Here is a 24,163-nt window from a genome sequence, read left to right as displayed (position 1 = left end):
ACACACACACACTTTCCCCTTTCCTTTCAAAAAAGAGAGGAAAACGTGTTGTTGAGGCTTTTGTGTGGTGCTTTCCCTTTCCAAAAGCTGTGATGAGTATTACTCATCAGATTGAGAAAAGAAACTCAGCCTTGCCAGCGCTTCATTTTATGAATGCAGGCCCGCCCTGGGCAGAGGTAGAGAGGCCATCGCAGTGTGATGTGATTTAAGAGGTGCTGGATATTCTGCCTGTCCAAAAATAGCCCCCACACCCGCTTGGCAAGTTCAGGCAAACTGTCCATAAAACCCTACTTTAAATGAAATGAACCTGCAGTTCTGGAATGTTAGCCCATTACATCCGCTATGCTTTCAGCATGTACTTATGTATCGGGAGGAAAGCTAGCTCTCCCACGGGGATATGCATGTGCCCCAGTGCTGTGAGAAGAGTTAGCAAGAGCGAGGGTTAAGGTAAAGCTGCAAGCCAACGGGAGCAGTGTCGCACATTGCCATGGTGGTAGTGTGTTAAAGCTCAACTCAGTGTCCCTCATGGTCATTCACTCAGTAATTTTTTAAAACCGTGTTTTCTGAACCAAATGGCCAATGATCTTTGATGGGAGCATCAAGAATACAATAATAATGACTGGAGAGGTGGCTCAGTGGTTAAGCACACTGGCTGCTCTTCCAGAGGACCCAGGTGTAATTCCCAAAACCCACGTGGCAGCTCACAACTGTCTGTGACTCATATTCCAGGGGATCTGACACCTTCACACAGACCATACATGTAGTCGAATCACCACTATTCATAAAAAATAAAAATAAATAAAATTTTAAAACAGAATGCAATGATGATAACTCACATTTGAAAGATTTTTTTTTCCTAGACTACAAATTTCTTTCCTACATAAATCATATTTTGATCCCAACGGTAGCTGGCAAAGCAACCTTAGGTGCCACTGCCTTGGAGCAGAACCACCAGAAGCACCCAGGTGCTTGCCTGTTACTACAACTGACAATGGCAGAACTTCATGCTAAAGCTTGATCCAAAGCCAGTGCTCACTCTGACACCTCAAATTCTCCAGCACACAGCCCCTGCGAGCAAGAAGTTGATAGGTAACTTTAATCTATTTGAATTTGTTCATCCAGTTATGTCCACCTGCTACCTATGGGCTGTGTGAATCCCAGGACTGCTGTGAATACCTAACACATTTGTACAAGACAGTGTCAGGTCACTGTGTCAAAAAGTTGGATATCCCTGAAAAGAGTAAGCTGTAGGAGTCTTTTGCAGTAGAGCTAGAAAAGCGTTTCCTCTCATTGTAAAGTTGCATGTGGTGCTGGAGAAATGGGTCAGCCGTTAAAAGCATTAGTGCTCTTCCAGGGTCCCCAAGTTCAATTCTCAGTACAGACTCGGCATTTAACGAGCATCCATTCATTCCAGTTCCTGGTGATCTGATGCCCTTTCCTGGATTCCACTGGTACTACATACATGTGGTGTACAGACATACATTCAGGCAAGCATTCATTACATGTAAAATAAAAAAAAATTCTGAAGTTCTGAAACTAGGTATTGGGAATGGTTGGTTGTAAAATTGTTTAAATGCAAATGGAAATTTTTATTTTTAGCCATAGCATAAAGGAAACGGTTAGAGGGTTTTTTTTTCTTGTTTTCTTTGTAACCGTTAAAGAAAAATGCCAAACACAGCTGGCCTCAGAAACATGGGTTAGGTTTTACTATCTATCATTGATGTGATTCCTCAAAAAGGTCAGGGGGGGATCTCTTGCATAGAATACTGATCACTATGAGTAAAGTTATAAAACATAACAGTAAGCCAAATGAAACAGGGGAAAGAAAACTGCAAATTGCCAGACATTAACTTTAGATATCTTAGAATCACTTGAAACTTGGGGTACTGAGAAGAGAAAAGGTGTGATTTGTCTTGATTGGATATTATGACATGACTGTGAGGTCCAGGGCCCCGCCCAAAACATAGCCAAGCACATCACTTACGTCATCACGCTGAGGTTCCAAACAGTTTGTGTTTATTTCACTCTTTATTTGTTTGCTTGTTTCAGGGGAAGGGTCTCAGTATAGTCCTGGCTGTTCTGGAACTCACTCTATAGACTCTTCGTGAACGAATAGAAATCTCAGGCCCCTGGGTGTTAAAAGAATGTGCTACCTACCCGATCCGTATTTTTCTTTTTTCTTTTTCTTTCAAAAAATGTAATACTAAGACAGTTATAAAACAGTTTAATACTAAGAAGCTGCACAGAATTTGATAGATGACATTTATCCATAAATTGTTTGTCTCCCAGCACTCACACGATAATTACATGAGTAAATCCGACATCAGTGAATATACTAACAAAATGGAAGTTGTTTCAAAAGGCCACTGTGCCCTAAACATCATGGGCAGCATACAGTAATGTCATATCCACAAGAAGTAGTGAGCCGTAGTTCTCACCTTCTCGGACAAAGATACAGTCACGAGCACAGTGCTTCCAGTTCAGAGACATACCCGGACTCGCGTGTGGTTTACGTTGTAAGGGTTACACTGTCACCACTGGAGCCAAGAACTTCAGAGGTTTAACACTGCTACCTCCAAGCCTTTAACAACTCGAGCAGAAAACGGGACAAGCGTTAAGCAAACAGAGGAGCTTCAGAAAGGTGCAATGGAGGGGAGGGGAGCACAGAGGTCAAGAGGAAAGGCATAAAAGCAGTGACTTTAGCAGCTCCGGCTTGGATCCTTGGAGCTCCAGAAAGTGGGGAGAGAGAGAGAGAGAGAACAAGCTCACCCCAGGCATACTCACTTGCTGAACTAGTGAAGCAGTACATCTTACTACCCTAGTCTTCCTGCAAGGTTGACCTGGGAAAGAGCAGGAGTGACTGCATGTCAGCTGGCCTTTGGCTCAGGGTGCCCTTTAATAGGGCATGAGGTTGCTAAGTGTCTCTGTGAGATGTTATTGCTACTTCTTCAATCCAGCATGCATTTCATTGGTTGCGTGCCATGTGTCGATCACCAAGCTAGCACCAGCCTTCAAGTGCCTTACCATCTAATGAGAAATGGATGAGAATGAGTGAGCTTTTTACCACTTGATAACCAAGAAGTTGTTAGCGACACAGTGAACGCACAGAATGATGCCCGTGCCTTTCTGAAGCTTTGACAGAAGGGTTTAAGAAAATGTGTTGAAAACAGAGTGGGCAACTTATGAAATAATGCTAGAAAGGAATTTTTAGCAAGCAAGCAAACAGGACAAGGTGTTTTAAACAGAGGGCTTTCCTGGCATTGAAGGAGGGCAAGTGGAAAGCACGTCCCGTGGAAACCCAGCAGGTAGAGCCAGCCTGGGTTATAAAGGAGCTCTACTGTACTCTGCTAATTGATGTGGTGCGCACTGTTTAGGCCTGAGAAGCACAGAGGATCTAGGAGCATGGGGGCTATGTCCGGGCAGAGACACTGGATGGAGGTGCAAGATTCTGTGGGAGGTTGGGAGGGGAGCACCATTAACAGTGATTAAGTGCTATATAGTATTTTGGTTGCATGTGTACATTGTAAACTGTTTTAATATAATAGCAATATATTTTAGTTATAGAAATTATAGATAATTTGGAAAATATGATAAAACCATAGGCCATGAACTGAGTGGTGCTTAAATATATCTGTGGAATATTCTATCACTTGGAGCCCTGTATCTCTTTTTAAAAGATGGATATTATATGTTTCCTATTTTCTCCACACATTATGATGTTAGTGTTGTCTAAATCCATCTTTGGGATGTGTGATGGAAAGTATGCTTCTATTCGGGAATATAGTTAACTCCTCTCATCTCTGCTAAATTTATACTGTTTACCAATACTTATAATTGTTTCCTTGTGAGAGTTTTCATAAACTGGAAATTCCAGGTCAAAGTCTGTCTACAAATCATTCCAATGTCTTGACACATATTATCAAAATGCATCAGAGCCAATTCACATTCTTTCTAACAATTCCAATGTAACCTCGCCCTCTTCAACACTAAACTTCTAATCCTCAACTTGATAAGCAAGCTATCATATGGTTGGATATGTGATCACATTTTCACTGGCCATGTCTTTTAAGTATGGAATTATTAGGGTGTGATTTTGTTCACAGATTCTCTGAGATAATGGGAGGCCCCACCAACCATTGGCATTCAGGATGGGCAATATTGGTTTTAAGTAATTTCAAAGCAGGTTTCAGGTGCTATGAAAAATACAAAAAGGATATCCAGCCCAGTGCAGCCTCACAGCATACCTCAAGAGAAGCAGATGCACAGAACTATTCGAATTTCAGCTGCAGGAGTGGACAGGAGAGAAATAGAAGTGAGGCCTACATCAACAGGACTAGGGACAGCAATCTCAGGGTCCTGGGAGTGTGGGAAGGCTGGCATGCCCTTTGGTGTGAGCTTCTCTGTGCCAGCAGTTCTGATGTGGCATTCTTCAACATCATCTGGAGGACCTGTTAAAGATACGGATTCCAGTCCAGCCCCCAGGGATGGGTACTACCTGGGCTCCCACTGTGCACAGGGCTTCTTTTGTCTCCAAGTCCACTGAGTTGGGGAGGCTTCTGAATCCATGGGTGATCTGAAAAAGTCCAACTTGTGACAGATGGCTCTTTTGGGTCATGTTGACGGTACCAAGAGCATCCCCATGTTGGCAGCTGGATTGGTTAAAGGGAACATGGCCAGGGCTGCATGTAAGGATAGTTCAGCCGCTGGATAAGGGCTCTGGAGTGTCCTCTGGAGAACCCCTGCTAACATCAGGGAAAGCCATGCATCTCATTTGATGCATCCATCTATTGTTGACTAACCATCTCCACTTACAGCTTTGAATTTTTATCAGTGGAAAAATAAGAGAGACGGGTCAATGACGGGAGTTTACTACTTAATTGTGAACAAGTGGTAATGGAAAAGATAAATGCTACAGAGAAAAATGGAGCACGAGTGGGACATGGAGGGAGTTTAACTTAGTAGAGTGGGCAGTGATGGCAAAGTCGGGATGGTGAGGTTTGGAATCTAAGGGAGGACATGGATCTGCGTGGTGATTAAGGAAAGGAGTGGCCCAAACAGGAGAGGTGACAAGTGTGAGGGCCTGAGATCTGAACACCAAACGCGAAGTGCACCTGGGAGAGGGTCCTGAGGAAGAAAAGCCCTGGGAACCCACCTGGAGCCGTGCGCGGGTCTTGGAAGGAAACCTTGGTCAGACACAGACATGCTGGTTTCAGTCTAGCTATTTAATAAGATTTTGCTCTTTAAAAAAAATTCTGCTGTAATTCAGCCCAAGAATGGTGTGTGTGTGTGTGTGTGTGTGTGTGTGTGTGTGTGTGTGTGTGAGAGAGAGAGAGAGAGAGAGAGAGAGAGACAGAGACAGAGACAGAGACAGAGACAGAGACAGAGACAGAGATGAAAAGATTGGTCAGTAGTTAAAATCAGTTACTTGATTGTCCTGGTTGGTTTTGTTAAATTAACAAAGCTGCAGTGATCTTAGAAGAAGACTCTCAGTTGAGAAGTGCCTGCGTCAGATCGCCTGTAATCAAATCTGTGCAACTTTTTCATTAATGGTTGAGGGGTATGAGACCAGCCTACTGTGGGCAGTGCCACACCTAGGCCTGTGGTTCTGCATTATATAAGAAAGCTGGCGGGTCAATCCATGAAGAGCAAGCCAATTCTTCTTCTGATGGTGACAGACTGTGGTCTTTGAACTGAAGCATAAACAGGCCCTTTCCCCCCCAAGCTGGTTTTCTTTTTGTGGCATTTTGTCACAATAAAAGAAATCATGCCTAAGACACTGCTCTTACAGAGGATACAGATCTGGTCTCCAGCACCCACCAAAAGCAGCTCGCACCTGCTTGTGACTCAAGTTTCAGGGAATTCATCACCTCTTCTGGCCTCCATGGGCACCCGAATGCATGGGATCCACATGAACTCACATAGACACACACATGTATAAATAATAAATAAATGATGAATATTAAATAAATATACCTCATGCCAACAAGATGCCATGATAACACTCACCTGCATACCTAAAGAAAAGAGGTTGCCTTTCTATTCTGTACACCATTGTATTAGACCCTACTGTTGTACATTTTATATGGTTACAAAATACTCTGTAATAGACAGAAGGCTTTTCTCTTCTTTACTTTAGAGTAAGTCCCACAAATGTTTCTCCAGGAGGCACGTGCTTTTTGACATGGACCGTATCTGTTAGATGTTCAAAATACACATCTCTCTGGGGAGATTCATTACAGTTCAAATTATACATGTCTGTTAAAGCAAGCATCAGTTCTACCTTCCACATATTTGTTATTGCTGCTCTCTGAAACTTCCTTCCAGCCCCAAAGAGGTCTTAATCCCTGTCAAATGTTATTACGTTACTAGCTTTTATATAGTCTTGAAAGGGATTGTTTATTTAGCTTCAGTGAGTCCTTGTTACTGCCAGATATCATTTCATTTCAGCGCAGATGTAAAGGGTCCAATGACTGGAATTACTTCACAGCCCTGACACTGTGGAGAGACGGATACCAGTTTAATTATGGACAGCTGAAAATAATCTGGGCGTCACCTGCTCTGGGCATTTATCATCATTATGAACTTCTCACCAGGCTGTGGCCCGAACGCTTCATAACGTCCCATTTGTGTTGGGCAGACATTATGATCTATACACAACCTGCCTTGTCTGTCGCCTTTGGATTTATGGATAGACAATTTAATATTGCTTGGTTATTTTCCTTTCCTCTTCGTGGCGTGAGGAAATGTGTTTCAGTCATTCCTGTTCTTTCTCCTTTCCTCTTTTCCCTCTCTATGGCTTGCTCCACTGCTGCCTCTGTCCTTCCAGCTGCTTTTCCAATTATGCTCCATTGGAAATTATTCATTACTTAAAGAATGTGACCTGGGCAGGCCGGACAAATGAAGGGACTAGCAACGCGAAGACTGAAATGCAGTCAGCACTCAATAAATGCAGTGGAAATGAAGGAAGAGAGCAGAGGGAGCCAGAAGGAGGCTCTGAAGCTACAGAGTATTTGCCATAGACTGTTTCTATCTGGCCTTGTAGACGTCATAAAGAAAAGCAGTATTTTTACATCTAAAGTCCTCTGTCCACTGCTCTATAAATGTGTATATATGTGCCATTCTCAAAATGGACCTTGATTTTTCCCGGTGTTGAATGAATTTAGTGGTCAGGATCCAGCCAGCTGTAATACACCTCATCCATCCAGCTATTCCCCTGTTCTCTTCTCTCCTGAAATCCTTTTGGGAGCCTTCATACACCATATTTAGATACCACTGAGAGCTATCTGCAGCTGGGGGTTAGGATTAAAGTATCCCTTGCCATGACTAGTCTTTATTGGTGGTCATGGTTTCAATCTCAGCATTGTCACGAGAACAGTGATATTCATTTTCTCTTTCTGAAGATCTTCCTCAATAAAGAATAATCCCCAGACCCCACAGATACCATTCTGGAAATGTCTGAAGAAGAAGCATCCTATAATTCACAGGAAAAAAAATTCCATAACAAGAAATTACTGTCTTAAAATATCAATAGTGTCACTGGTGAGAAACCTGGAGATAGATTTTTTTTAAATTTTTACTCTGAAGCTTGAAGGGATTAAGTAACTTGCTCAAAGCTATTTGATGATAATCTCCTAACCTTTGAGTCACATTTCAGGTAAGTTGTTAAATGGCTGCAGCAATAGATTGATCATGTCTGGCACCAAAGAAGCCACAGTTCCCAGCAGGAACCTTTTCACAGGAGCACACCTCAGTGTTAAGTGGCTCTTGTCAATTGTTTACAGGTTACCTGCTCTGACATCCCTTTCATCAAGTATATAGAATCAGGCCCAGGGAGAACAACATTTGACTCTAAACATTGACGTTTTTGTGCATGCATGGACACACACTAAAACAAATAATTTCTCTGATTTTTTAAAATGTTATTATCAGATATATAACAAATATAATATAAAGGCAGTTCATTAAGTAAATAGTCACACTCTGCCTATAATACTCTTTGAAATGCAAAATAGAGTTACAGTTTACAATGAATGAGTTATACATAATTAATCCAATGGATACTTAACTGATAGAAAAGGACTTTGCTATCTCATCCAGAACTTTTCTCCTGTGTGCCCTGTTCTGGGGCCCCTGTAACTTTAAGCAGGGAAAGAGGTGTTCCAAGGACCCCCAAACACTGAGACTGGCTTCACTCTCTCTGCTAGCCTTGGGTATGGGGGGGTCTCTTAATGTTTGAGAGAAGAGTCACCTCTTACACTTAACCCATCACAGCCATGTCCAAGACTCACTGCCAGGAAGGTTTTCCTGCATTCTATGCTGAAGCCCTCAGTCTCAGATCACAGCCAATCACCGACATAAATAAACTAAATGCAAAGTGAGCTGTCTCTCTCTGATTTTCCCATGTGTTAGAATGCAAAAAGCATTAGGTATTGAGAAAGCACATCGGAAGGGAGAAAGGTAACAGAAAGAAAGCAGAAGCAAGCAGACAGCCTCTGATTTTTGTTTTACGGCAGTTTATCCTGTTTCTCTTCATAAAGCAATAGATTCCCCCAAGGGTCCAGAAATAAAGATCTCAGCCTAGGCATCACAGCTTTTCATTGCTGCCCCCTTCTGCACACTGTGACCCTGAGCACACACTGTTAGTGGCATAGGTGTGCAGACACTGCTAGCATTGATGGCAAGTGCTGAAGAAGGGGCTGAACAGTTGTCATTTCTGAGTATAAATAAAAAGACCCAAAAGATTACACAAGCACAAATTAAACAGAGATAAACTTTCCCCATTCTCATCATAGAACACCCTGACCAAAATATGTGACCACTTACGTGCTACTTTTAGCCAATGAAAAATAAAATCAGAAATTTCAATTACTTTGGCTTGCTAGAACATTTAATCATTGGCCATTTTAGGCAGAAGCTACATCTTCCAGTACAGATAAAGGACATTCCAATTTTTATACCCATCTCCAAATAAACTATCACTATCGATATACACAAAGATAGAAAGCTGAATAACACCTAGTGTTGGTAATGGTTGTTCATCAATCGTGACCCATGAAATTTTAGTAGGAGCAAAAACACGATTAACACACAGACACTTAATGTGAAAAAATATACTCTGTATGTCCACCTAGTTAAATGACCAAACACACATAAAAGAAAAAAAACTACTATATGTTTATATGTATGTATATGTGCATGTGGCATGTTGATTGGTTCACAGTTTTCTCTAGAAATAGGTCTGGTGCAAGAGATGGGGAAATGCTCTCCTTTTCACTGTACAGCCTCCTCTACTGTTGAGATGTTTTTGCCATGGAAATGGATAATACTCTTCCTCATTTGAATCATACACTGAGAAGATAATTTACCCAAAAGAAGGTGATAGTAAAAGTTATGCACACATTAAATCCTCTGTATCCAAAAGCCTGCTCACTCAGCTCTGTGCTAGTCTGGGCCACATCTATCTCTAGTCAGAGATTCTGTTCTTGTATGCCAGATTATCCAACCAATCCTAAACCATCTACCCAAAGAAATTAGGTTAAATATGAAGTCATGTTTTGTAAATTGCCACAGTTACAACAAAATCCCATAGGCTCCAAGGGAAAACTTCCAAACCAAAGGACCTTTCCCTGCAGGGGAACCCATAATTATTACAGTTTCTGAAAGAAATGGCTTCCCCTGGCTTTCTACACCCTAGCCACTCCTTGCCCTCTCCTCTACAACTTGCATTAAAATTCCACAGGCAAGAGAAATATGGATCTAAAATCTATATACATCCTCAGAACTCACTTGAGATCAAATGTTCATGTTCTGCAGTGAACAAGCTGCCCCACGTGTTAAACACACTGGGGAAATCAGGCAGAAACCTCATGGCTTTCTAGTCATCCATCCACCCATCCATCCATCTATCCATCCATCCATCTATCCATCCATCCATCCATCCATCCATCCATCCATCCATCCATCCATCCATCCATCCAGTTCCCATGGGAATGTGCATACCAATTCTAAGCACTGGTGGGGCAGATATCTGTGCTTAACATGTGAGACGGTGCCACCAAGGGGAGGAGTGTCTAGGGGGAGCACTAGTATCTGTGGATGGACCTGGCTGATCCCCAGACAAGAGAAAGGTTTGGTTGCTTTGTTTTTGTGTGTGTTGTCTCAAACAGTAAACGGTAAGTATGATGGAGTCGCTGTGCACTGTGATGCAGAGGCAGATGCTGTTCTTGCTTAGCGTGCCCAGAATAACAAGACATCCTAAGAGAAAGGGCATCCACTTCCAAAGCACTCTTCATGTAATGAGCATGTCCCACCTCTACTGTGACGTTTGACATCCTTCTACAGTAGCCTTTCTCAGAATAGGTCACATTCAGTCATTCTACTCCAAGTCGTCTTATGTGGGCAGATTCTTCCTCCTGCAGCCCTGAGTGGAGCTTCCTGAGACTACAAGACCTTGCCCCATCTCAGTTACCACCACCATAATGAGTCCCTTTCTCCCCTCTGGTTCACCTTGGGTTTCTCACTCGAGTCAGGCACTTTTATTTGATACTTTAACTTGATGAGGGCTTAGGTTTACACCCATGTACGATTATTTTTCTGACCAGTTTGGAAAGTTTAGATCTTTGTCTAGTTGCTGCCAGCTTCTTTCTGATGGTCCATCAAGTTTTTCAATACTCATAGCCCTTGTTATTTTGCTCTTACATACATTCTCATAAGGGCAGTGGGGCACCCAGACGAATGTACACACACACATTCCCAGATGTATGTCCGCATATTGACTTTAACTCCAGGACAAATGATGTTTGGAATCCTGAAAGCTAGAAGCTTGATTATTTTTCCTTAATTACCACACACAAGGCAGAAATGAAACCTTTCCGATATGTTCTATAAAAAGAGAGCCATCTCTTAACCCCAACCGCCTTTGCAGTTTTTAATTCCCTAAAAGGAATCTTTCATACAAACGCCTTCTGAGGATTCTTCATCTGAAACCAAACCTGGCTTCTGACTTTATGTCTGTGAGTAATGGTGAGGAAAACAAGAACTGCTGGTGGAAACTCACTTGGAAAGACCTTTTATGCTGCTTTCCTGGGGATGGCCCACAGGCCACAAGCAAGGGTTCAGTCTCACGTTTTAAGTTGGCACAGATTTGTTTTCTCTAATTTCCTTAATTATCCCAAGGTCATTCCAAACAGCCATACTTGGAGTCACGTCACTTGAGAGAAGGCCTAGAAGACAGGTGTGTCCAGGCTTCTCCATCACTGATGCAGCCACTGGTAGGCAGAGCTGTCTGTGGGAATGTCTGAGTGGTTTCCATATGGGCCATCAGGGCCAGCCTGGAGGATGCATTCCACAGGCTTCATCACCTTCTACTCTACCTGCTTTGCATCCACAGCTCATGGAGTACTAGGTGTCCCAGTGTCCTCTCCCATCACCCGTCTCTCCACAAGAGAGTAAGGTATCACTGCTGCTTTGATGCCACAACAGGTTTTATTGAACCCCAGGGCTCTAGAGTTTTCAGATATGCAAACTTTTACAGCCTACAAAATACTTCTCTCTGGTAACTTTTGGTTGTGCTTCTGGTACATTTGAACCCTATGAGATAATGGCCATGAAGTCCTGGAGACAAGAAGCTATAGAGCAGGAACAGTCACATCCCATTGAGTACCATGACACTAGGCAGATTTACCCAAACCTTTCTGGGCACAGATGAGAATTCTATCTTCACAGATCACCAGTGAAAGACTATGCTGTGCTGAAAGGGACCGGATATAGATCTCTCCTGAGAGACACATCCAAAGCATAGCCAATACGGAGGTCAATGCTGGCAGCAAACCACTGAACTGAGAACAGGACCCCTTGCGGGAATTAGAGGAAGGATTGAAAGAGTTGAAGGAGCTTACAACCCCATAAGAACAACAATGCCAACCAACCAGAGCATCCAGGGACTAAACCACTACCAAAGACTATATATGCTGCCACTCTAGGTAGCACTCTAGCACCAACTCCTTCCAATCCTGGCACAATCTTTTTGCTCCATAGGAAAGTTTCATACCAGGCTACTACGAGCCTTTAAACCCCAGATTTGAATATATGGGACCAGATGTCACAAAGCAGCCTGGTTGGCAGCACACTATTCAGCCACTATTGAAAAATGACATTTCAAACCAAATATTGACACCCACCCTTGGTATTGGGTCCAGCTTCATTTTATAGTAAGTTCCAGGGCAGCAATCTCCTTAGGATCCCAGAGCATCCTGGATCCAGTCATTGATAAACAGTATCTGTGGGTGTCCTGTCCATTTTCTTGATCTTTAAAATCACAGCCATCGTGCCCTTTCCATATTGTGTGCCAGCAGGACAGCGCCCACCATGAGAGGCAACACTGTGCTTCTGGGGAGGACTCAGTGCTCTCTCTCTCTCTCTCTCTCTCTCTCTCTCTCTCTCTCTCTCTCTCTCTCTCTCTCTCTCTCTGACACACACACACACACACGCTCACACACACACACACACACTCACACACACACACACACACACACACACACACGCTCACACACACACACACACGCACACACACACACACACACACATGCATAAATGCATACACACATGCACACAGCTCTTGGGTTTCTGGTTTGTTCCTTTGGCATTTGGAAAGGAAAGCTTTAAAGACATCCTCTTCCTGGGTTTCTCATTGTGCAATGCAGAGCAGGAACCTCTATAGTCTCTACAAGGTCCAATTACATTTTTGGCACATGAAGATCCACAGGGCCTTCTCCAGCTCAAAGCAAAATATGCACCTCCCTTTCTTTAAGCTATTTCCCTTGGCAAAGGGGAAAGTCAAAGAGGCTGGACTGGTCATGGAAACCCTGACCCAAGAGCTAATGTGAGCTTCAGACAAGACACAGCTCCAGAGAGGCAGTGCACACGGTCATTGTCTGAGACTGAGGGCCTGAAATTGACACCATATGTACCGGAGGAGTGATTGCTCCAAGGGGTGGGGAGAGAAAAGCCATATGTCAGAACATTGTAGCAACACCTAATTCATCCTGAGGTTATAAATAAATATGATGCTCCTTAAAAAAACCCAAAAGTTGAAAAATCTTTAACTAGATTGCTTCTGTGACAATATTTCAGGCAGAAGCGGACTTTATTAGGGAGATAACAGGAATAAAGAGAAACACGTAACAACGTTTATGGTATATTTTACATGATTTTATTTTTTTTTTGTAGTAAATAAAGTGGTTATAGGGCTCCAAGGAAAAGAACCCAGATGTTAGAGAGTTGTGTGAAATTTAGGGGAAACAAGCTGTAAAAAACACAGCCATAAAATAGGCTGTCAGTGCCACACATCTGGACAATACGGCTGTATGTTCCTAGTGCCTGTCGTCACCCAAAGAAAACTCAATAACCTCATTTCACCCCAATTAGTCCACATACCAACAGGATCAACATTAAGCAGCAAAGAATGAGGGGGCCACGCAACATTTGTATGGTGCCTCTATGTCAAGCACTTTCAGCTGAATTTGGTCACCAAGAAATAAGGGACTGCCAACGTAGCCATTTACACTATGATAAAACTCAATTCAACGATAACATCCTAAAAAGTCAGATTGACAGCTTGGACTGCCGGCTACGCCAAACAGCACCAGACTTTCTGTAGTGTGAAAGTGACCGGCCAGTCACCGCAGATGGGACCTTGCCCATGTCTAATAAGTCCTGGGAGTCTTGACACCACTGTACAAAGTGTTCACCACCTTGGTGAAGACAGAGCTGATAATAAAATGACCCAACCTTGATGGTCCTGGGCACATTTCCCATTTATGCGTCCCCCTGGTAATGACCTGTCTTTACATTAAGACAAATATCACAAAGCATAAAGCCCCGTGCCATCCTCTTGTCACTGATAGACTGTATCAAAGATAATAAAATGTCGCCTCTCCTTTGTAGGTGTTGCAGGCAGCAAAATCAATCATGGACAATGGAGAGAAGCTGACCTTACCATTGATAGGGAAACTCTTGAAATTTCAACTCCTGCAGATTAAAACCAAGGACCAGCAGAGGCGAGAAAACGAAAAGAAGGTACCATGTGGAACCTGGGTCCCCAGGAGCTCAGGAGTTAGTGGGTGGGTCAGTTAAAGACCTCCCCCTTCCTAAGTTGCTGTAGCATTTGTTGGGGGTGAATCTGAAAGTCACCTCTGCTCCTTAGGGAAGAAGTGCTCATAGGTGTATTTGAAGAGTTGTGATAAATATATTAAGTCCCCTAATTTGTGAAAATGTCAATATTCAGGGCATGGAATCCAGGTGGTTTTATGGTTAGAGTCTTTAATATCGTAGCAGGAATGGGGCCCAGGAAAGAGACAAGGTCACAAGTAAATATCAAAACAAGGAGGAGAGACTCACCAAATTAGGATCTAACGATTTAAACTGTCTGTGATGTTCTCTCTGAGTGTTTATTCGCATGGCAAGCATCCTGCCCGTTCAGAGAGTGACAGCTTCTGTAACAATCCATCCTTCCTGCTTCCAGAGCCTCTGTCTGATCTTTTTATTTTCCACAGAGGGAAACTTTTTGTTCACTCTGCCTATGGAAATCAATTGATGTGCTTTTTAAAATTCACATCTGCATGAGAAAAATTATTGTAAAAATACTTTCGGCAGAGTGATGCCCAATTCAGAGCCATTTTTTATGATCATTAGTAGGAATGAGAAATGCTTTCCTTAGTTTTCAAATTATACCGAAATAGTTTTGTGACACCAGATGCTTCTATGTGCGTGTGTGATGTGTTTCCACATGCATAAGTGATGGATCAGAAGGAGAGTTCTTTGTGACCTGAGTAGGAAGGACAAAAACCAACTAATGGAAATAGAAAAGGTAAATATATTCCCATTATGTCTTCCTTACCTTTGCAAAACCCTTAGATCTATGCACCCTACTTGATTGAGCTTTGGATGGCGATGTGATATGATGACAATGACATCATCACTTTGTACTTGCTATAGGTTCTATGTACTTGCAAAAAGTTCTATGCTTTCCTAAAAGAACCCCATATAGCTTTCTTTTTAGGGTGGCACATTCTGTATCCAGGAAAATTCTGTTCCAAGAAATGGCTGGTGTTGTGGTTTTCCATTTGCTGGTGTTCTTTCCAACATGGATCATAGATCTGTACTCTAAGAAGCACTCAGAGAAGTCAAGAGTTAGCAGAGGAAAATTTAGACAATTTCAAAGTATAACCATCTCCTCTTGTGTGTTTAAATGCCAGTGTCATGGGGGAGCCTGAGTTGTGCTGGTGGACTGTGAGGTCAGTAAAACACTCAGCTGAGGAACAGGCTGCAGAGAGACACTGGCCTGTTTGCTGCCACTATAAGTCAGTAATCGCCTACTACAATATTTTCAGATTTTAATAAGCAGTCTTTAAATAAAAAATCAAATATTCTAGACACTCGGGAATTTTTAAATACATGAACTGACATAAAATATCCTCACATCGTTCTTTTGCTCAGCATTACTCTGAACTGTGAACTATATTGATGTGGTTAGGAGATTCTGAAGCTGTGCAAAGAACCTTGATTTGCTTGTTGAAATTTTGGGTGCCATGGCTTGAAGTTAATTTGCTGAAGAAAAAAGCGTGAGTCGCAGTAAGAGAACTCTGAGCAATTAAGAACCAACAATTACACAATCTAATTTAATATCCTTATTACCAGTGCTTCCCAGAGCACCAGCCCTTGTGTCTGAGCTAAAACCATCTGAGCAGGTGCTAAATAAATGGGTGAAAATTGATTGGAATGGATTGCTCCCCAGAAAGTCGCCCTTGTAAATGAGAGGTGAAAGGAGTGGTTTGCTGGGTGAGGGGTGAGGTAATCCATGTACATTGCTCAGCGATGCTAACCGAGAGATTAGTTGGAACAATTGAGGTTAATGCTTGTCAGCCAAAAGTCTGGCAGAGAGCAAAGTAAGCAGGGCAACGTGTCCCCTGCAATAGCTAACTGAAGTGCATTGCCAATGGGGAAGAGGGTCTTTCTTCTTCCTTGGCCGAACCTAGAAGGCTCTACTTTGGTTGCACAGGGAGCAAATCTTCAGCTTTTTCAAACTTGCCATTAAATCTACAGAGATACTCACTTTCATGGGCTAATCCTAATATATAGCATCTCTCCAACCCCAAGAACGTATTGTGCCTTCTGGGTTTAAGGTTTGGAAATGAACTTTCCAAAGAATGAATGCTTTAGGGAAACTATTCAGAGCAGTAATTATAGAAAACATTAAGGCAGGGACGGGGGCACTGAGGACTAATAGAATTAGGCATTTCTTGTCTTTTTGCTCCCCAGGGAACAGATGTAATGTGTCGCCATATATTTGGTCCTATTTCCACATTTTTTTCTCTAAAAACAAACGGTAAATTATAGCTTAAAGTGCCAGATAGAATAAAGATATTTTAGTCCTGTTTAAGTCCTGGTTATGCACTGCAGTTGAACACTGGCCATTGCCTTTGATTTCCGCTTTGAAAGAAAACTTGTTAGATAATTAATATTGTAAAAACTCAAAAGGAGAGGTGCTCTGAAGGAACAGAATGTAAAATTTAGCACGTGGACTCATAGGATACAAATGGCAGCTTCTAATTGTTTGAAAACACTCATCTTTTTGGGAACACTTCAATAATGGCTTCCAGATATATAAATATAGATATAGATGGAAACATTAGAAATGTGCTTTATTGTATAAACCTCTCTAACATCTCAGAACTTCTGAATATGATTATCCTGTGTAATAATAGCCAATTGGGCTGTTTACTACATCATAAAATTTGAATGGGAGTGTTTGTTGAGAAATAAAAACATCTCTAACATTTCAGAACTTCTGAATATGATTATCCTGTATTACAATAGCAAATTAGGCTGTTTACTATGTCGTAAAATTTGAATGGATGCGTCTGTACAGAAATGCATCTCCCTCCCACCATTATCTCAAGGATCACCCTGTAGCTTTGGTCCTGCATGAACATCTGCAGTTAATTCATCAGCCCAGCAAACACTCACTGTAACAAACACCCGTGGGCACAGGGTGCCGGGCGCAGGGATTCCCACCGTAGTCATTCTAGTTTTAAAATACGTCTCTTGGTTTTTAATCTGGAACATTTGATTTAGCTGTTGTGTGACCTTTTATTTTCAATCACTCTTTCTTCTGATTATTTTTGAATTATATATTAAACATAAGCACTCACTTGCTGGTGATTTATATCTCAGTGAGATTAAGAAACTAAAAGAAAATGATGCTCAAGAGTTGGGAAATGGCTATGGCTACATTACAACAAAAAACCAAAACCAAAACAAAGCAAAACATTGACGTTTAATATTACTAATCCATGTAAATGGAGTCTTCCCATGACTCAGAACTGAAATGAGAATATTTGCACAGGCTTTCCCGAAAAGATCCAAATATGTTTTAATTGTGCCTTTCATGGATGAATTTAATCTGTTCATGTTTTCTTAGAAGTTCATAGCAAATGCTTTTCTATGAGAGACTAGCCGCTTCTGTCTGTGGTTTACGTACCGAGTGTGCTGCCTTATTTTCACAAGCACTAGAACAGAGAAAAGGCAGACAGAAAGAACTGTGGGAAGACAGGATTTAGCAACCTTTTCATTAAAAAATATTCAAACAGCCTAGTTTTACTAACGAGACATACCGAAGCCTCATGCAAGCTGCAGCCTTCTCCCAACGAGAGATGAAGAGAGATTAAGAAGAACCACTTACTTCCACAGACATTCCCGAGCTTCTTCCAGTCAAAACCCCAAGAAGCTGGAAATCGGCCAGAGAAATGCCATTTTGCGCGTGTGTTTTATTTTAAAGGAAAGGCCATGGGGACAGACCAGGAAATTACAGGCTGGTTAGTTTTGATTCAGTTGTGGTTAAATTCTTCAGAAACTATTTTAAGAAGTCAAACAGAGGAAGGGCAGGGAGCCTGCGTGGAGGGTTCCTGGGTGGTTCTAGGAAAGGAATAGCTTACCTCACTAGCTGGCAGGAATTCTTTGAGGCAGGATTATCAAAATGAAGATCCAACTGACACAAATGGAAGATCTAAGGAACCCCAAACCCCAGCGATGCCGCAGAAATAAATGATGCCCCAGCTGGCCTCTCTGCGAAACAGGACTCTGCTTTGCTGGCTGTTTTGATTTTTATTAATGAAAACTTTTCATAAACTACTAGAAAATTTTCATTAAAGGAGAAAAATAGACTAACATTTTAGGTAGCAATTAATAATAGTTACTATTTTTGACTGTTTAACTCTATATCTTCAGACATGTTATATCATTTCATAGTTAAACGATTTAATAGCATTAGCACTATGGACCATTCCCAGTTTGCAGATGGTAAGACTATGGGTGGTGGGAACTTAGCATTCCTGAAGGCTAACAGCTGTGCTCTCAACAGTCAGGAGTCCAATCCCAACCATCAGATTGAATGTGTGCTGTTAACGCCCGTGAATGCTTCACCTGTCTGTCTCAGTAATTCTAAGATGGCCTCTGGACTCCCATGCAGTAGAATGCTGTCTGGTCTCAGGACTCAGTCTTGCTGGATAATCTGTCCACAGACATCTCTGGTCTCCCTGATTACTCTTCAGACAACTTCTAGAGGTTCACTGTGGGGACAATTGTCAAGAAAAGGAGGAAAACTCAGCAAAGATAAACAGCATTGGGTTAACCAATCACTGATACCAAGAACAACCATGACTTAATTTCTAGTCCTTTCTTCCCAAGAAGTCACCCCGTCTCTTGAGGAAGAGACTTTCTGAGATTATCCACACACCCTAATGCCTTCTCCCTGCCCTTTTGGATGGTTAACGAGGATATTATTAGCTTTCATGATGCCAAAGTCTCTTTGCGACATGTCTGATCCTGCGTAAGGCACATAGCAGCCCTGCCCCTCCCCCTCAGCCACCACACACACAGACACTCCCACATTCTGATTCACTGAACTAAGAACTGCACAAATTACCTCCCATGCCTAGTAATATTGTACAAGCCTAGAGCTTGTATCATTTGATGAGATGAAACAAATACACCCCTAAGCATGAATGTTTTTATTTGTGTAAATTTATGTGTATGTGTACTGCTGGTGCCTACAGAGGTCTAAAGAGGGAACTGATCCCCTAGAGCTGGAATTACATACGAGCTCTTGGGATCTGCCCAATGTGAGTGACCCTCTAGAGGAGCAACAAGTGCTCTTCACCACCGAGCCGTCTCTCCTACACCTCTAAGCATATATTTTCTTCCACTCCAACATGGCAAGCAGTTCTCAACCCATGGGTATCAATCCCTTTCACAGGGGTCGTTGAAGACCATCAGAAAACACAGATATTTAAATTACAATTCATATCAGTAGCAAAATTACAGTTTTGAAGTAGCAATGAAAATAATTGTATGGTTGGGGGTCACCGCAACATGAGCAACTTGTTAAAGGGTAGCAGCGGTAGGAAGGTGGAGAACCACTGTTCTGACAGTGCTCTGGAGAAGGAAGTTTTTAATTCAAATTCATGTACTTTCAGATCATTAGAGGTACTGGAAATGACCTGAGGCAGTAAGAAGCAGGAAGGAGAAGGAAAGAGGGAAAAACAGAAAATAAAGAAAAAATATATAAGGAAAAACAATATACTACCATCATCCTGTTATTATTAAAAACAGTAATATTCAGAATGCTTCTTTTTCTACTTCTTGATGTATATTATAATATATGTTATATATAATAATCATGATATATAATATATTGCATGCAATTTATCATATATATTCATTCCTTTAGAGAACTATAGTCATGGTAAAATATTTTAACATTTTTTTAGCCAAAAACGTATCATAATTTGGCTATTATCACAACATCCATATCTATTGTTATCACTTGTTCTGTGAGTTTCTACTGCTTATCCTAATTTTCCTATTTATTATTCTATTGATGGACATGTATGTGCTTTATACATTTGGGGTAATAAATAATATATTATGCAATATGCAGTGGTCAATATTTTGAATAATGTATTTAGTGTAGATTTTAGAACTGGTTAAGTAGGTCCCCAAATATTCCCATAATCTTGTGTTTTCAAATTGAACTGCTACCATTAGACATAGTTCTCCAAGTAAAAAAAATAAGAGTTTAATCAACTTAACTTGGAGATCACTGTGTGTGTCATGCACCATCTTGGATATTTGGCAGTATAACAGTGAAGGGATTTCATAAAAATAAAACAGCTATTTCATACATGTATATTCTGAGTTTGGAGCATTTTTACACACACACACTCACACACACACACACACACACAAATGCCTCTGTCATTGCTCCCTTTGCACTGCTCAATTCTTTTTCAAGAGGATAAATATGATTAATATTGTCTTACCTCATACAGAGTCTATGAGGCACTCACCATCTCCAGAACCAGACAAGTGACTTGCTTACCAGAAGTAAAGATGATCAAAGAGCGCTAACATAGGACTCAGAAAAGACCCAGTTTCTTGTAAAACACATAATGGAGTAAGTTAGTTACAACTTCCACAAGCCTGCTTTCTCCTCCATCTCTTTGATCTTACTGTGAAGATCTCATAGTAGGCCACACCCACACCAGTAAGATACATGGTACATAGAGCATCAGTTATGAGAATATATGAAGTCTAACTTCTCATTGCTATGTACTTGGCTTTCACCACTGATCCCCCTTACTACTGAGAAAGGGGAAAGGAATGTCAATTAGGTTTGAATGTTAACATCAAGATGTCATTTAGAAATAAAATATCTGAAACATTTTGAAGTACCAAATAACTGGGTTGCTTTGTTACAGAACAGACTTTTCCCCTGTCTTTAGAAAGATGGTGTAACTGAAGAGCCTATGTAGATTCACTTAACAGTCAACTGAGGATGTGGGATGCTGTAACTGTCTCCAGGTATTGCTTGGCAATAGACTTCTACATCTGCCAAGTAACTTAAATGGTTCAGAAGTCCCTGTGCCTACCCAAAGCCCTCCCACAATAGGAAGCATCCATATGTCTTCTATTCATACTCTGTTTTAGAAAGTGCATTCCATGATAAACTTGACCCTCCACTCCTGTGCTAGGGGACATACGTTTCCCCAAACATGGCTGGAGAACAATTTTGGGGATACTCCCTATCTGCATTTTGTCTTGAATCGACAAGGGTCTCAAATATTTAAAGCAACGAGCAGAAGACAGTGGGGTAGAAACATGAAGTCATATTGCCTCGAAGCAAGAAAGAGTATATGAGCCAAGTTTTAGTTTGTGATTTAGGGTTCATTCATGCTGAATGTTTGTCTACTCTGTCTTATTCAGCTTTCACTTGTGGGAAGTTTAACTTTTCACCTGGTTTGGCTCCTGATGGGTTGCAAGCACACACCCACTCAGGAGCTGTCTGGATTCATGAATGGAACACACACACACACACACACACACACACACACACACACACACACACACACACCAGTCAATTTTTAAATGCCTTGGCTACCTCAAAGACTGGGCACACCTAAACATTCCCCTGCTACCCAAGGTCCAATCAAGCATGTGGCCAGTGGCCATCCACCCCAATTCTCACATGGCTGGTTGGCTTTCTCTCCTGCAGCTCCTATACCCCATCCTTCTCTGAGTCATGGTGATTCCCCATCTCCTTTTTCCCAGTTCCTAGCCCACTCAAAACTAAAGGTCCCAGCCTGTCTCCCTTTGCCCAGCCATTGGCTGCTGACATCTTTATTGATCGAAAACAATTGGAGACAAGGACCTTCAGCTTTTGGACATGCAGGTTCCTGATTAATCAAAACATTAAAACCAATCCCCAACATTTACCCCTAAATTCTACAGCAACCTGTAGGTTAGAGAGAGTACATAAAACAAGAGGAAAATGAAAGGTATGGTTTGAACTTCCTATGACTAGAGCTCAGTAGAAAAGGAGGAAACAATTTCAAACCAAGGAACAATTCAAGGATCCTAGCTGCCAATCATTGTTCAGAGAGAGCTTGAGGATATGGCCCTGGTTCTGCCTCAGTATGGATGGTAGGAGGAGTGAGGGACAATCTAAACACAGGAGAGGAGTGGATAGACCAGCTCTGAGGTCAGCTATGAGACGGTAGAAGGTAGCAAGGGACCTGTTCAGAAATCTACTAACATCTCTGCCAGACCTGGAGCCCATTGGGACTAAGTGCTTGTGTCTGTTGCTGCTCACTGCTGTACAGTTTCTTGGCACTGGAGAATCCTTGCTGTGCCCAGAGGTTCTTTCATAGCCTCTTTCTTGAAGTTCTACTAACCATTACTGTTAAATGGAAAGCGAAAGCTGGTAAACTGTGTGGAGAGAAGGCCGAAGATGGAGCAACTGTCTTCACTCATCTTTCTGGGTGCTGAGATTACGGAAACTTGTGTAACTATTTCACCTTTCAATTTTTTCAGTGATAAGTGTTTGTCTGGTACAGTGGTGTAAAAGGGCTGACCTGGGTGACACAAAAGCATGTTTGTAAAGACAAAGGAGGCAGATGGTGATCATTCACTTACACTAAAAGACATAAATTTAAAAAAAATTCCCTGCCTCCTAATGTGGCCTTGCTAAATGGAGAAAAAGACAGTAGTGAATAGGAAATACAGCTAGAACGTCCAGGAACTGCTTCTGGGTCCCTGGGAAGACAGAGCAGAGGGCGTGCAGACAAGCATAAGAGGAGAGATGCAGAAGGATAGGAGAGAGGACACTGGGAGAGAAGCAGAAGCTGAGGACAACTGGAGCCTCAGAACAGGAAGATAAGCTTAGAGCTGTGAGTCACACCAGCGTGTCCTCTTCCACGGGTCAATGTCCTCAAACTCTATGTCTTAATACAAATTACCCATCTTGCTCTGTGAGATCAGACTAAAAACATGGTGTCTGAAATCACATTTTGTACTGCATTACTAGATACTGGCACCAGAATTTGCCACTGATTTTGAATTTGGGGTTATGATCAACCCATTTCTCTCTAAGACACCAAGAAAAATCATAGGAAACAATGCTCAGGAGCTCCTGAACTGGTCGACTCCATGGAGGAAAATCACTGCGGAATTTTCCTCTGTGCTCTACAAATGCATGTAGAATGCTTAACTATTTGAATGAATGCATACGTCGGTAAGTCATTCTTTAAAATTACTTAACCTCAAATCACTTTCTTATCTCAATACAAAGAAATTACCCTTGTTTCAAATTTCAGCCATAAAAGTTTCTGGAAGGCATCAGTTGGGAAAGTTGTGACTTGACTGTGGCAAGGCTAATGTCTATCGAAGACAAACACAGTGGTTTCACATTGGTACATGGGTCATCACCCAAAGCTGAGTTTTCAGAGGCCCTGATGAGCCCTGGTAGACCCGACAGGCTAATTGGAATCAGAGCCATGGCTATGGTCCAAGGACTCTCTGCAGAGAGCATGGGTGCCACAGCCCTCTGACCTGGCATTCCTGTTCAATAGTTTTGTTGTTAAGTTGTTGCTCGCCCCCACCAAGCTTGTTTTCTCCTTTATAAAGTGAAGCTAATGTTCTACCCATTGTTATCTTTAAGGACTTTACGAGGTACAGCATCTGCTATAAAACATGAGCTCAGTAAATAGATATATCCTAGGTATTGATGATGATAGCCATGACTGAAATCGCCCTTTGCTAATTTATGGCTGAGAATATTACTTCCAGTATTGCAGGGAAGACTTTTTGGCCTAAAGTTTCCTCCATGTAGAAAAACAAAGTTACAGAGAGAACATCAGCCCTAGTGCCTGATGCAGCAGCCTGACCACAGCCTGAGGTATCTGCTCAGTTTTCCAGACCCTCCCATTGGTCTGGCACTGCCGTGAACCCTCGAACAGGCACTAACATTCTTGGCTTCTCTGGATCTTTGTTTCCTTTGCCATTGTGATTCTTTTCTTGTTTTTATCATTGTGAACAGGGGTCTTCATAATGACTTCTTGATTATCTCATGGTTATTTCCTTATTTCCTCCATCCCATATCAGCCATTTACTCCTATGTCTACCCTGACCCATCACTACTAAAGTCTTAAGGTCTCCCATTCTCTAACCTTGGATGTTCTCTATCCTTCCCTCTTAAGAATGACCTAATAGGAACTGCCTTCACCCCCAAGGTTTCTTCAACTCCACTGTTGCTGCTGGCCTCTGGCAG

The 24,163-nt window shown here is 41.9% G+C and overlaps 1 protein-coding gene across 1 annotated transcript in view; it reads left to right on the top strand.

Moving 5' to 3' along the window:
• The window catches only part of Spag17 (sperm associated antigen 17), a 221,594-nt gene that overhangs the window by 48,846 nt on the left and 148,585 nt on the right, over positions 1-24,163 (top strand). The window contains 1 exon segment of the mRNA XM_032896680.1: positions 13,945-14,076. Within this exon segment, the coding sequence (XP_032752571.1) occupies positions 13,945-14,076 (132 nt within the window).

The sequence above is a fragment of the Rattus rattus genome, chromosome 3 (assembly GCF_011064425.1).
Source record: "Rattus rattus isolate New Zealand chromosome 3, Rrattus_CSIRO_v1, whole genome shotgun sequence".
Lineage (NCBI taxonomy): Eukaryota > Metazoa > Chordata > Mammalia > Rodentia > Muridae > Rattus > Rattus rattus.
Note: the sequence above shows the minus strand (reverse complement) of the source record. Positions and strands in the feature narration are given on the sequence as shown.